The sequence below is a fragment of the Urocampus carinirostris genome, chromosome 1 (genome assembly GCF_059441175.1).
Source record: "Urocampus carinirostris isolate Australia breed hairy pipefish chromosome 1, RoL_Ucar_1.0, whole genome shotgun sequence".
NCBI classification, from domain to species: Eukaryota; Metazoa; Chordata; class Actinopteri; order Syngnathiformes; family Syngnathidae; genus Urocampus; species Urocampus carinirostris.
The window spans coordinates 1,189,448-1,205,209 of record NC_142349.1 but is presented as its reverse complement, the minus strand read 5'-3'; the positions used below and the strand labels follow the sequence as shown (position 1 = coordinate 1,205,209).

At 37.4% G+C, this 15,762-nt stretch overlaps 1 protein-coding gene across 6 annotated transcripts in view; it reads left to right on the top strand.

Annotated features, from left to right (window-relative positions):
* The window catches only part of pdxdc1 (pyridoxal-dependent decarboxylase domain containing 1), a 54,793-nt gene that overhangs the window by 13,442 nt on the left and 25,589 nt on the right, over nt 1–15,762 (top strand). For all 6 annotated transcript variants that reach the window (XR_015850107.1, XR_015850110.1, XR_015850117.1 and 3 more), the window contains exons 6-17: nt 320–509; nt 3,215–3,283; nt 3,375–3,453; nt 3,538–3,622; nt 3,805–3,853; nt 3,966–4,067; nt 7,546–7,671; nt 7,784–7,834; nt 11,260–11,320; nt 13,498–13,568; nt 14,790–14,895; nt 15,382–15,556. Coding sequence is in view for 3 of the 6 variants with exons in the window: in XM_088332622.1 (XP_088188748.1) it covers nt 320–509; nt 3,215–3,283; nt 3,375–3,453; nt 3,538–3,622; nt 3,805–3,853; nt 3,966–4,067; nt 7,546–7,671; nt 7,784–7,834; nt 11,260–11,320; nt 13,498–13,568; nt 14,790–14,895; nt 15,382–15,556 (1,164 nt within the window). In the remaining 3 variants the exon portion in view is untranslated. The remainder of the gene's footprint in view (nt 1–319; nt 510–3,214; nt 3,284–3,374; nt 3,454–3,537; nt 3,623–3,804; nt 3,854–3,965; nt 4,068–7,545; nt 7,672–7,783; nt 7,835–11,259; nt 11,321–13,497; nt 13,569–14,789; nt 14,896–15,381; nt 15,557–15,762) is intronic.

Genomic DNA, 15,762 nt, shown 5'->3' with positions numbered 1-15,762 from the left:
CTGTTTGTTTTGGGTGAAGATATTGACTTGTGTGCCCACTTAGATGATCAACTGACAGCATACACCAGCCTATCACAGTCACGCCCACCTAACAAACTCCCCGTGATAGCATTTTCTGTGTGTTGTCTGCTGCAGAATACAATGCATGATTTAAAAAGACGCTAAGTAACTGCGATACAGCCAGGGATTACTGTTAAACATATGTATTAAAGTAGCGTCACAACATTGTCTTCTGTCATTTGTCTTAAAAACCTTCTTTGTATCTTTATTATAACTGTATATTTGTATTTTCAAATGCAACCATTTGTTCCTATGTTAGATATGAGGACGGTTCAGCTTACTTTCATGAAGATGACAGAGATGGCTTGGTCAAAATCTGTCGACTGGTCATCAATATTTGCTATGACGATTACGCCACAGAGGGCTATGCTGTCCTCAGCTCAAAGCACCCAGTCATCTACCAAAGTGCAGCATGCAGACCTGGACTGGGAGAGTATCTGTGCAACCAGGTAGATGAAAAAAAAAAAAGAAAAAATCCGGAAATTAAGGTGCACCCAAAAAACACAAAATTGGCATGACATTTGAACATGATCCTTAAAATCTGCTGCACCTTTTATGCGGACAAAAATGGACCACATCTGTGCAATTATAGATCAGTCAATAAATGTTATCGCTGAGTACATCTGTGAAGCAGTTGACAATGTTGCGAGTATGTTAGAGAGAATGTTGATTTTTTTTTCTCAGCTCAAACTAAGCATTGTAAGTGACGAACCTTTTAATTATGTGTGGCTATGCGTTTATATGTCCGAATGACCAAATTACCGTATTTTCCGCACTAAAAGGCGCACCGGGTTATAGGGCGCACCCCCCAAAAAAGTTTTTGGTCTTATATCTTCCATAGATAAGGCGCACCGGGTTATAAGGCGCTACAATGGGAACGTCGACAAAACAGTCAGATGATTCAGTCAAACTGATTACTCCCTTAACATTCCCAAAGCTTGCAAAGAAGCAAATACGTGTCGTAGACACGTGCGGATGCGGTGTCTGTACGATGTCCCTCAAATGCATCATTTCAAATATCATTCGGAAGGTTAAAGTCTTGGGATTCAAGAAATGCCAACCATTCCTTAGTTTCTATTTTCTTTTTTGCTCGCAACTTTACTGTGCATATGACAATAAACACTTGGAATTGAGTTTAATTCACTCAACTCATTTCAGCAATATCAAGATCGTTCTAAAACAAGATACCGGGAAAATATAAAGCCGCATAGCTCACCTAAGTTCTCACGTTCAATAATGATACGCAACAATTGTCTTCTTACAACCGTGAGTGTAGTAAATCCAGGAGAGTAAAATATTTACAAATACAGACTAATGAAACATGTTTCTTTATGGCGTACTTTAGCAAGCTTGCTATTCAGTCATCTTTTTCGGCCAATTGCAGGGTTTGTTTTGGCCCTCTAGCCTATTCGAGGGTCCGAATAACTTCAGCCAATAACGATCGATTTAACTGATGATTGACACATCTTTTTCGGCCAATTGCAGGGTTTGTTTCGGCCCTCTAGCCTATCCGAGGCTCCGAATAACTTTAGCCAATAGCGATCGATTCAAATGATGATTGACACATTGGTTAGCCAATGAAACGCCGGTATATAAATCCCAGCATACACCGCAGACTACTCCACGTTCGGGGGAAATTCGAGTCGGCGGCTGTTGCGTAAGTTGCGAGACCTTGCGAGTTAATATTGAGCCATATATATAAGGCGCATGGTCAGCTTTTGAAAAAAATTAAGACTTTTAAGTGCGCCTTATAGTGCGGAAAATACGGTACTTTCCACAATCCTGTTCTCTTCATTCGGCTCAGAACGACCAAATTACTTCCCACAATGCTTTTCTCCAAATTCAGTTCAGATTGTCTAAGAATCTCGGGCGCTTCACAAAGACTGTGAGGTGGCTGTACCACTGTCTGGTTTAATTCCTGATATTATTGTCAAGGTTAAAACGTGAGATTGCTTTAAAACTTAAACTCTTTCAGGTAAAGAAAGAAACACACTCTGAGTCAAGATTAAGTTGGGTAGCCCTTTCAACAGAGGCATATCCTACCTGAGCTGTCCCCTGATCTGCTTCCAAGATGGGCTTCAGAGAGGAATCACCCACATCCCGTTTATTCAAAACACATGCGTAAAACACCTCTGATTGGCTTAACTAACAGAAATTATAGCTCTACAAAAACAGAACACATAATTGCAGTTTAATAATTGGTTCTATTGTCTTCATACAAAAATTACAAAATAGAAAAATGAAATTGGAGGACTTCTCCTTCCAGGGTAAGAAAGCAATTAAGAGAGCGGCTGGCTAGCTGTGCGCTAGCATCAGGTGTCCTCAATTTGAGACACATCTCTGCGATGATTAAAATAAAACCGTCCGGAGTGTAGCAGTTTCCCACTTTATTGCTCTAGTTTGTTTCATGGCTTATGTTCCTGGCGTTGAAAAGATACATGGTCCGCAGTGGTGGCTTAGCAGACTTGTTAGCCTAGCCCCTAGCATTAGGCAGAACCTGCATCCTGGCTATTGCTTTCCTTTCCGCCGCCATCTCAGTCGATTCTTGGACCTGATAACAATCCACATAGCTGGCATTTTTTTGCACTCTTGTGTTGTTCCTTAGTGTCTAATTAATTTGATGGTTTTTTTTTCAATGTAACGAGCCGCTAAAAGCTAGAGGTTGCTATGCTTCCCACTTTGTTTACAGAGGCAGCACCCGCTTGCTGTTTGATTGACACTATATATCAGCTGTGCACATAAACAGGCACACCCACCCAAACAGCCCCTTCCATAATCAGTCCCTGCTTTCTGCTGAACACAATACTTTTATCAATAACAATAAAGACAAAATAATTTCAATTCAAAATTTGCGCATGAGAAAACCAGCGATAACTGAAGCGCCAAGTTGCGAGGGGTCTCTGTACTGCACTTTTACATTTATTTTGCAATGCTTACCCTCCAGTAGTTGATTCAATCCGTGAGCCCTCAGTGCCTAATAATCTGGTGCACCATTATAGTGCGCTAAATTCGGTACTTATCGTGTACTTTTTTTATTGGCTGGGAGTTGTATTTTGACATTATGAGCTTGTTTGCTTTCACTGTTGAAAAATGCAGAAATAGTGCAAGAGTTTGTACTCATGGCTCACTATAATGTCAGTCTCTGTGTCATTAGCTTGCCCTGCCTCTCTCCAGTTTATGCACAGTCCCATGCAACGCCCTCTTTGAAACACAACAGCAAATGGTAAGCGCACACATAAGCCTAATGAATTTGGTGAAAACATGTTCTTTTTTTATTTATTTATGCATTTGATATCATTTATTTGTTACACAAGGACGTTACACTACTGGATAAACTAATAAAAGAAGACATGGAAAATGGGAAGTTACCGTTGCTACTAATCGCCAACGCAGGTAGAAAAAGCTTTTTTGCATAGTATGTGTACCACATAAAGTGATTGGAAAATATTTGGTGGGGGGTCAAAACATGTATTTCAGGTACGTCTGTGGCAGGCCACACTGATAAGTTGGGGTCCCTTCGGGATCTGTGTGATCAGTACAGAATGTGGCTCCATGTGGAGGGGTAGGACATTTAATCTGTTATCATAACTTTCATTTTAATAATGATGAGGTAAGAGTGTTGATTAGTACACTTAAGGATCTTCATCATTGGACTAATAATAATGTTCATTTCACTACTGTATTGTTTTGATGTTATGAGATGATCATGTCCCATTCTTAAGTTTTTATCTGCTGTGTCATCAGAGTCAGCCTAGCAACACTGGTGCTTGATGATGCCACATCTGCCGTTTTGGTATGGGAAAACAAATGTTCTAAAATTTGCGATAAGTAGGAATCCCAATAATACATATCAGTCATTTTTACATATGCTTGGGATTGTTTTGTGCTTATCATTTCCCATCCAGGCAGCCACGAAAAGTGACAGTATGACGCTCACCCCAGGGCCATGGCTAGGGCTGCCCGCTGTTACTGGTGTCACTCTTTACAGAGATAAAGACCCAGCACTGGTAGACTATTTTCATAATTTTATCTATATACAGGGTTTGTACGGGTGCTTTTAATCCTTGAAAATAGGTAAATTTTAATGTTTGGGTTTTCAAGGATTGAAAAGTGCTTGAATTTTTCTGTGAAGTGCTAGTAAATGCTTGAAATTAGTACTAGGTTTCTCAACTAGTCTGCTTAAAAATGATGCTGACACTGCTCTCTGTTGACTTCGCTTTGCCATGCAATTTCTTCTTACCTCGTGAATCATCCTATGAAGTGTTATCGCCCCCTACAGTCACGCCCAAAAGGACGGGCGCATGCTACACCTAAAGTGGTATTAGTAAAAAGTATTGATCGGATGTTTGATACAATTTTTTTCCGCCTAATGCTGAGTATTCATCAACGTCGATTGTTAGGGGGGGTGATTTATTCTTTTTTATTTTTTATTTTAATAATTGTATTTAAATTTGTATTGATTATGAGAACTTGAGGTAAAGTCTTAATTGGGGATTTTTAATATCACACTTTTTCCCAGCCCTCTACGCTTCGCTATGTATGAGTAGTCATTCATGTAAAAACAAGTACCAATACCATAATTGTAAAAAGAAATAAATGTAAGGATTTTAAAGCACTTCTCTGAAATGTTTTGCTACAAACTTAACGAAAAATTATTATTCCTGTAATTTATATTTCTTGGTCTTTGAGACTTTTTGTGATTTATCGCTATACTGGACTGTCTCAGGAAATTAGAATATTGTGATAAAGTTCTTTATTTTCTGTAATGCAATTAAAAAAACAAAAATGTCATACATTCTGGATTCATTACACATCAACTGAACTATTTCAAGCCTTTTATTATTTGAATATTGCTGATTTTGGCTTACAGCTGAAAAAAACTCAAAAATCCTATCTCAAAATATTAGAATACTTCCTCAGACCAAGTAAAAAAAATAATTTTATAACAGCAAAACTAAATCAAACATTTGAAAATGTCCATTGATGCACTCAGTACTTGGTTGGGAATCCTTTTGCACGGATTACTGCATCAATCCGGCGTGGCATGGAGGCAATCAGCCTGTGGCTATATAAATAAACTTGACTTGAAACTTGACTTGTGGCATTGCTGAGGTGTTATTGATGCCCAGGAGGCTTCGATAGCGGCCTTCAGCTCATTTGCATTTGTAGGTCTGGTGTCTTTCATCTTCTTCTTAACTATACCCCACAAATTCTCGATGGGGTTCAGGTCAGGGGAATTAGCAGGCCAATCAAGGACAGTGATGCCATGGTCAGTGCACCAGTTACTGGTGGTTTTGGCACTGTGGGCAGGTGCCAGATCATGCTGGAAAACGAAATACTCATCTCCATAGAGCTTTTCAGCAGATGGAAGCATGTAGTGCTCTAAAATCTCTTGGTACACAGGTGCATTTACTCTGGACTTGATGAAACACAGTGGACCAACACCAGCAGCTGACATGGCTCCCCAAACCATTGCTGACTGTGGGAACTTCACACTGGATTTCAAGCAACTTGGATTTTGCTCCTCTCCAGCCTTTCTCCAGACTCTGGCGCCTTGACTTCCAAATGAAATGCGAAACTTGCTTTCGTCTGAAAAGAGGACTTTGGACCACTCTGCAACTGTCCAGTGCTTCTTCTCCATAGCCCAAGTCAGACGCTTCTTCCGTTGTCTTGAGTTCAGAAGTGGCTTGACCATGGGAATACGGCTATTGTAGCCCATTTCCCGGACACGTCTGTGAACTGTGGCTTTTGATACCTGGACTCCAGCTTCAGCCCACTGTCTTTGAAGCTCCCTCAAATTCTGGAAGCGGCTCTTCTTCACAATTTTGTTAAGGCTGCGGTCATCTCTCTTGGTTGTGCAGCGTTTCCGGCCACATTTTTCCCTTCCAACAGACTTTTTGTGGATATGCTTTGAAACTGCACTCTGTGAACAGCCTGCTCTTTGAGAAATTTCTTTTTGTGTCTTACCCTCCTGATGGAGGGTATCAATAATGGTCCTCTGGACAGCAGTCAGATCAGCAGTGATTGAGTGATTTTAAGGCTCAGGAAACCCTTGCAAGGTGTTTCGAGTTAATTAGATGATTCAGGTGATTAGTTGAATAGCCTACTTGTATACTTTTTCATGATATTCTAATATTTTGAGATGGGATTTTTGAGTTTTCTTAAGCTGTAAGCCAAATTCAGCAATATTAAAATAATAAAAGGCTTGAAATAGTTCAGTTGATGTGTAATGAATCCAGAATGTATGACATTTTTGTTTTTTTAATTGCATTACAGAAAATAAAGAACTTTATCACAATATTCTAATTTTCTGAGACAGTCCAGTACAAATAAACATGACTTGAATTGACTATTAGTGCAAGAATAAGGTATCAATTGTGGACATTAGGAGCCATGCAAAAATTAAGGTAGCGTTTTCTAGTGTTAAATTGTATTGGGAATATCGTCCTACAACCGAAAATGTAAGCTACATAGTGTGTCATTTTTTACCCCAACGCCTATATGGGGACAGGTTTGTCTCAAACATTTTTCCACGTGTATTGTTCTGATCCACACATATATGCATGAATGGATCAGTGAAATAAATTATTCACAACGAATTTCTTCTTTTAATGGTACTGGAGAAATTGGAAAGTTGGCTTTAAAAATCTTAAAAGAGTACAGTACTTGAATTTGGCCATGAAGAATGTGTGAAAACCCTGCATATACAGTGGCTTGCGAAACTATTTGGCCCCCTTGAACTTTGTGACCTTTTGCCAAATTTCAGACTTTAAACATAAAGATATAAAACTGTAATTTCTTGTGAAGCATCAAAAATAAGTGGGACAAAACCTTGAAGTGGAACACACTTTATTGGATATTTTGAACGTTTTTAAAATGAAAAAGTGGGCGTGCAAAATTATATAAGTTCATATATTATAGTTATATATTATACAAGTTCAAGCCACTGTAAATCGTTGTGGTTTACTTATTAACTAAAATGTGTGTGGGGGAGTGTGTTTTCATGGGGAATGGGTGTGTTTGAGCATGAGGTCGGCCATTGTTGTCCTTATTAACAGGGCTCTTTCCAAATCTGAAAAATTGGAGACATTTTAAATTTCATCATTGTGTTAGGCAAATAATGCATAAATATTTTACATTTAGGCTTTTGAAATAATATATAAATGTGTCTGTGTGCGGTACATAAACATCTGAGCATTTAGGTAATTTAGTATGTACAAGTTCATGTAAAATGTCACCCAAAAATTGAGTGATGGACCCTTTTTGTGACTTGACACTCCAGTAATGGGAGTTTCCACAATGCAGAGGCAATAAAAAAATTACGATGGTGAGTAGTTTTACACTGGGCACCGGTTTTCAATCACATCCCGAAAGAAAATACTCTACTGTATATCTAACAGAGATGAAGTAGCATTATATAAAAGGTACAACGATGGATGCATTTTTAAATGTCTCTCTCTCTTGACAGTTTTTATTTTGTCCCAGTCTCTTGCTGCAGGTTTGACCTCAAGCCAGCCTGTTCAGAAGCTACGGGCATTACCTCTTTGGTTGTCACTGCAACATCTTGGTAACAGTGGAATCATCCAAAAGATAAGGCATGCGACCATGCTGGTGAGCAGTACATAAATATTTCCGTGCACTTGTTCACTAAGTAAAATGCAAATTGTATATTTATCCTGTGACATTGATGAGCAATTGTATCATTTTTATGTCCCACCACCAGAGTCATCAATTGTTGCAGTATCTCAAATCTGAGAGCTCCATCAAAACATCGGTTGGTAATGCATTGATTTTCATAACATTGAATGATATAATATTTTGGGTAATTTAGTACCATAAAACAAGTCAAGTCACATTTTTTTGTATATCCCTTAATCACACGGTGTCTCAAAGGACTGCACAGGTTACAAGTATCCCATCCCCAAAATGCGGGCAAGGAAAAACTCTAAGCCTCAGCATCAGGAAAATAAGAAGCCTTGAGAAGGGCCCTCACAAGTGGTAATCCCCCTTCCAGGATGACTAGGGTGCAATAGATTTAGCATTGGGTAACAGTACACAGAACATGGTAAACATCAAGAAAAGAAAACTACAGGTAATATGTTGAAATTTGTCCAGAGAGTGCAAGACAGCAACGATGCCTCAAGCCTGTAAAATAGTCCAAAAAGTCCTTGACAGCAGCTTCCCATCTCCGCCGGCTGATCGATGCAGGCGTTGACATGCTTCAGGTCCAGATGCTGGTCTTCTGACTTATCTCAAACCGTCCTTCTCTATGAAAAGAAAAGTATGAAATGGGCATCAATCATAAGCTATTGAATAGAAGTGGGTCTTAAGTCTAGATTTTAAAAATTCCACTGAGATTGCAGATCTTCAGAAGCGGAGAATTTCACAGCACCGGGGTCCAGATTGAGAACGCTCTCAAGCCTGCAGACTTCTTCTTGGCTCTTGTAGTCACAAGTAGTCCTGCATTTTCCAAGCGGAGGCTCCTTGCGGGAACATAGGGGGAAACCACATTGGAGACATAAGAGGGCGCAAGTCCATGCAAACATTTGTATGATATTAAGAGAACCTTAAAGTCACATCTTAAACGGACTGGGTGCCAGTACAAGTTAGCTAATATAGGAGTAATCTGCTCAAATGTATTTGTCTCAGTCAAAGGTCTTGCTGTCTCATTTTGAACCAGCTGCAAACTTCAAATGTTAGACATTGGGAGACCAGGAAGCAATGCATTGCAGTAATCAAGCCGAGAAGTGATAAACGCATGAGTTACAATTTCCGCATCAGGTTGAGTCAGCAGCGGGCAAACCTTCGCGATATTTGCAATATTACGGAGGTTGAAGAAAGCTATTCTAAATATGATATTTTTCACAGGTAACAAACGACTGATTCGGATGAAATATAACACCTAAATTTTTGGCTGAGTCACTATTGGTGATATTACATTTGTCAAGGTTCAGGGCAGTGTTAGAGAACAAATCATGAGCTGGACCAACAATCAACATTTCGTTTTTTTTCTGGGTTAAGTTGCAAAATATTTAGTGATGTCCATCTTTGTATCTAAGTAAGGCAGGCATTTGCCAGAATTTTGACTTCAAGACTCGCATCTCTGCATGTTTTAGAGCTTCCCCTCTTCAAGCACTGATGAATTTCATCAACATGATTATTACTTAGTTCTATGCAAAAATTTTGAATCAGGTTTTTGTGGGATGGAAAACATTTAAATCTGTGTTTTCCAACCTTTTGGAACAAAGACGCACCTTTTTAATTGAAAAATCTTGGCACACCGTCCAACAAAAGTATTTTCAAATTAATTCGAGACACCTGATGTATATATATTTTTTTAAAGCCAAAAGGATTATGTTGTCTGAATTGACAGTATAACATTTTCCTTTTCATTTGTGGGGACGGTGGCTCAGGAGGTAGTATGGGTAAATCATTTTCGCATATTTTTGCTGTAATATTTGATTTTAACATTTCTTTTTCAAACTGTTTTATTATATGTTTTCTTTCTTTACTATAAAACTCTGTCAGTGGAACAACTTTCATTCATTCTGTTTACCTGACTGGTTTACCTGACTGCCCATTTTGCACATCTGGTTGGCTACTCCTCTTGCACTATTTGCGCTACTGTAAAATACTATACATAGCCATAATTATTTAGTATATTATTGGCACTCAATACTACAACTCAATACAACATTTTATTATATCTGTACATTCAAGGAAACTGTGCGGGTCAGATGTATCGACATTTCGTTCTGTATACACGTGTACTAGAATGACAATAAAGTAGATCTGAATCTGAATTTAATTGATAATTAAAACCAACTTGTGTGCAAGACTATATTAAGATTATAATTGATTATTTTATTTTTTGCACTGCAATCTTAAACGGCTTCAACAAACAAAATACGTTATTAAATATATTGTACTACCTCATGAGCAGATAATTACCAGGAGTATATAAAATTAGAAATAAAAACGTAATCTGCTGCCACCTACTAATGTGAATGAATGGTTTTCTTGGTTGATCACTGAAGGTAAGCAACAATTTGTACATAGATAATATTGGGGAAATTCTTGTGGCACAGTAGACAAGTCTCCTGGCACGTTATTGTGCCCCGGCACACTGGTTGAAAAACACTGCATGGAGGATTTGTCCTTTGGATTTTTTTTTTTTTCAGTTGACAACAAAATCAACACATTGCAGCATTGCTTTCTCTGGCAGGTGGTGCAAAGGCTTATCTACCCTATGGGAAAAGCTGGCCATATATACATGCATCCAATATGGTACTCGTTTGACGTTGTTCTAAGTCTCCATTAGGGTTTTGTTTGCATATGGAGTTTGGTGTTTGTGTGTCTAGACATTTTTGCTTATTGTTATCTCGATGTGTTCCAAAAACGTCACAAAGTTCCAACATCACTCCTCCCCCTCCATTGCTGTCCACTCCACTAAAATTCAGTGATATTTTCCTTGTGCAGGCTTTCATGCTTATTTAAAATCCTTGAGAGAGAACATCAGACTGTATGTACTGTTGAGGTGAATTTTGAAGGAAATTAATTCCTCTGGATTGTCTTGGCTCTAGCGTGTGGTCACAAAACTTTGAAAGAGTAATAATCTATATTTTATAAACTTGGATGACATTATTCATGCACATTATACTTTCAAATACAAAAGGTTTTTACCATCTGATTCAATGTGTAAAAATATTTTTTGTCCTCTGATAATATCATACAGACATATTCAATTATTAATTACTTTTAAAAATATGTAATCATTTATTTATTTATTTATTCATCAATTATTTATTATTTTAAATATATTACTTATTCAATGCCCTTATGAATCCCACAACCCAAAACATGATGCCAGTTTCAATCCTTTACTTCTATGTAAAAATAAGAGGGCCCTGAAAACAACAATGTTGCAGAAATCGTTTTGTAATACTGAAGATAAATTGCACTTAAGCACTCCTAATAGGCTTGTGCGTATCTTGGTTGCACAGTTCCAAAGTTGTCTGTAAAGGTTGACAATCGATGTGATTGAAATTGTCATTGCCTAGTGTTATTTCTTCAAAGAAGACGTTGCCACGTTCTTAGTTTTCTGCTCTTATGCAAAACATGTATCTACTGTGTTCATATACAAATCAAGCAGTGTCTGATTCCATCTCATCCTTTAATGTTGATATTTTTGTTTAACAGGCAGAGGATGAACTTAACTCTCCTGTTGTGCTGCTCAAGTTTTCTCCCGAAAATAGTGCTGGTATGGTATCTCGCAATTTAGTATCCAAAAACACAGTTGAGAATGCAGAACATTTCCAATCAAACCCTATAAAACAGCATATTTTCTGTTCAGGGTATGTAAAATACCAGGCATGTTTTTTTTTTTTTTTAAAGTGGCTATCACCTATTGGTCACAAAGAATGATAACTGAAAATTGGATCAAGCATTAATTTGCAATTAAAGGAGAAATATCGGTTTGAAAAGGAAGTACAAGTAGAATTTTTACAAATGCTGTTAAGCCTCTTTTGTTTAAACATTGTGAAGGTAAAATGCTGACAGTGTATTTTTGTACAGCCATTAAGGGACTTAAATTTAAACTTAAAAAGTACAATGAGCTTTTACTGTCATCACTGGAGTTATTTTTGAAAGGTGGCTTTCCAAAATGCAGAGAAATTAATAAATGAATCTTTGTTAGCATTGAAGTGAAATGTCTTATTCTTCTCCATTCTTTACACCTTTTTTTTTGAGACTGGTAAAACAAGTGCTAGAACTGAGCAGTTCTGTGGAGGTTTTTTATAACAGAATCTTCTGGGCACAAGTGAGGTACAAAACAATGGCAGTTGAATCAGAAATGCCAAGACCAAAATGGCAGAGAATCACTTTTATACTATAAGGACATGTTAGGACAAAAATAAACCAAGCGAGCTAATGGGAAATCCCCATTCTAGAACAATCCTTTCTAAACCAGTTCTGACAATTACTGATATTGTTCAAGGCCATCTTGTAACTGCAATAAAACTAATATTCCCTCTAAGCAGCACACTTGTGCAATTGCATGCTGCCCAGACCTCAGCGCACAAGAAAATCTATAAAGCGTATATAAATCAGGGCTCGAAATTACAAAATTGATTCCCTTGCAAATTTGACAAGAATTACACGCATGCGGGTAAAAACCATAGAGGTTTTCCCCGGTTTGTTTTTAAACGCAGTATTTTGAAGTCAAAAGCCACACGAGATTTCATAAGCGCACACGTTAGATGGCGCTGGAGTGCGCGGGGTGGGGCCATTGAAAAGGCAGGGTGGGGGCAATGGTGTTGCATTCAAATAATTTGCAAATCCATCAATATATATATGTAGTCAATATTTTTGCTAACACTACTTCCACTAAAAAGTGTGATTAAATAACGTTCTGTATAGTGAAACCGACTAAATAAATCCACAAAATGTTAGTACTATGTCACAAAAGATCATATAAAAAAATTGAAATCTCAAACAACAAAATGTTAAGATGTGTTGTCCGAAACTTTGTCCCTGAGTGCCAATACGTAAAAATATATATATGTTTTGGGGCGGTTTGTTTAAAATAAAAAGTTTGTTGTCGAGGGTTTCGCTCAGCAATAAGTATCAAGCCTCTGTGAAAGATTTCAGTATGATAACCTTACCATCAGATGGCAGGAGTGATCTTTATCAGATCTTTGTTCACACATCGAGAAAGCTTCCACTTCCTAGTCTTCCTTCCTGTATCCAGCGACGTAAATGTCTAGGCGGCCCTGTATGGTGATGATAGGTGTAGTGAAGCAGTGTGGTATGAATACTGACGTTTCAAGCTTTTTTGTTGGTTCTAAACAGATGATGAATTTCCTTCTCAACGCAAAAATGTTTTCTTATTGACCCTTTGTATGGACGCAACTTGTTGTAAACAGTGGACGAGGCCAGTAAACCGAAGACAACAACAGCAGAAACAGCTTTTCAACACTATTAGCAATGACTAGTAAAATGAAAATTGTGCAGCTTTTAGACGAGGTGGCTGAGCTAGTCTGAAGGCACAAAGGTTGCTATTTAGAGAAACCGAGGATAGCATTAGCAATGCTAGCTACAAGGCCATACAGTCTTTCTCCTGACATATTCACATATCCAAACAAATCGTCCTGTATGCCTGTTTTAGTCCACACGATCTGTGCTACACAGGAATTAATTACCATGGTTAAAACTGGTTTTTATATTCTTCAGTTGTGGTTATTGGTATTTGTTTAAACTCAACTGCAATGCTCTCAAATGCTTCTTGCCGTCAGTCGTAGCTCTAATTCTGCCAGAGAAGGCAACGGAACTTCAAATCCAAAGGGTCATTAAAATAAAGTATTTGTGACACTTCTCAAACTTTGTCAAGTATGAAGAATGATGTACAGTCAACCAATATACCTCACTCTCGTTTGTTAGCATCCAGCAGTGGTTCAGGTGAGGCTTCCTGTACTGGGGACAAGGAGATACTTGATGCATTCAATAGATGGGTATGTGATTTCATTATTTTTTTTAATTGATAAATAATAGTATGCCGATTTGGGTCCGTATTAAGAATCTAAATTCTGTTTACACACTGATCTTTTAAACATTTTATCCTGACCAAATAAACAAATTATATTTTGTCAATGTAATCGGTTTAACATTTCTAGTGATTTTAGGTTGTTTACATTTCATCACATTTTTTATTGGGGTGCCAATACAAAAGTACCCACGCATTTCAGCATCCACACATTCACAACAAATAGTTTTTATGAATTGCATAATGAGTATTTCATTTTATTATTATTTTTTTCCCCTCCTGTTGCTCTTCTATTTATATCAAATATTTGGAGTGGCGGGCCACATAGAGTTAAAAAAAATTGGCCAAGGGGCTGATCCTGGAGACCTATCAAATGTTCACATCCATGAATAAATATACATGCTGACATTCACCCATTATTTCTTTATACTTGTATATAAATAGATTAGTTTCATCAAATTGGTTTGAAATTCTTACAATTAAAGGACATATTATTCTAGGTGCCTGTTTTAAGCACTAAACTTGATATCTAGCTTTGTCCTATTAATGTAGATATATTTTTCAGTATATTTGTAGTATTTCTGCAGTAGTATTAGTTTAGTTTGATATCTGGTGTATTTCTGTAATAGGATTTTGTAATCTAGTACTACTGTAGTAGGATTTTTCTTTTTACTATTTCTGTCCTAATAATTTTGTAGTAGTATTTTTGTCTTTTGCTGTAGTGGTATTTTTGTAGAATTATTTTTGAAATATTTCCATAATAATCTTTCTGTAGTATTTCTTTATTATTTCAGTAATCTTGTAATTTTACTGTTTTAATATTTTTGTATTATAGTATTACTGTAGTAGTATGTTTGAATTTATCCTATGGTGTTATTTTTTTCAGAATGAAAGCAAAATAACTCCCTGATTTAAGCACTTAATTTGTAGTATTTCTGTAGTAGTATGTTTGTTGTAGAAACACAAAGGGACAATGGGGACAAAGTTGGCACAAAAAAAATAATAATTTAACAGTACCTTAGTTACTTACATATACTGTCAATGTATTTTGACCACTTCGTTTGGCAGGCTCCATGAAAAAGCCTGCCCATATGTGGACCACATTTGGACCGCGGGCCAAAGTTTGCTCACCACTTATTTTTATCATACTGGATGTGAATTTGTGATTTTGTTGTTGTTTGAATTTTAGCTTGGAAAGCAGCTTACCCAGAAAGTTCCGACCTGTGGAGTCGATATTGTAGAACTTGAAGATGAAGGCACTTGTGTTCGGTTTAGCCCACTCCTGACAGCTGCAGGTAAAATTTTAAAAAAATCCCACGAAAGAAGAATAAAACATTTTTCAAAAATTCAAATACTGAATTATTTCATCTTGGGTATTAAAACTGTTTACAGTGGGACCTCGCTACTTCGTGCTTCGACGTTCGCGGATTCAGAGCTTCGCGGGCCTAAAGAATAATAATTACAAAATAAAATAATTTTTTTTTTAAGCATGCACCGCTACTTCGCGGATTTTCACTTATAGCGGGTGGTTTTGGTCCCCATTAACCGCGATCACCGAGGTCCCTCTGTAATTTAAAGAATGTCTTGGTGTGAGAGTGTTTTTGAATGGGTATGTGTGGAATACATTATAAAGTGCTTTTGAAGTTCTTCTGTGACTTAAAGCTCTATGCGTTCCCTTCACAGCTTACCATTTAGCAAATATTCAATCAATTACTAGTTGTATGTCAGCAGAAATCAATTAACCATTCAAATTATGTTTTTATTTTTTACCCCTTGTGCAGAATTGGGGACTCAACCTGAGGATATTGACAAGTTGGTCAAGGCATTATCAGAGCTTTTGCTTCTAATGGCCTCCACAATTTTGTACAGGCGGGATTTCGTAGAGGAGATTAGCCAATGCTCACCTTACATCAGCTACATACAAGATCTTAGCTGGCCAGGCCTAGGAGTTTTCCGGTAAGGCATAATACAAAATGGGATTTTTGTTCAACATTCTCAGCTCACATGTACACTATATGATTATGTGCTCAAAAGGACAATTGAAACTCAGCAGCTCTGTTGCTAATTACAGTATGTCTGTATTTATAAGCTGGTATTTTTTTTTTCATTCATGCACAACGCCCTAAGTTGTTTACTGCATTTATTTTACCCTACATAAATAC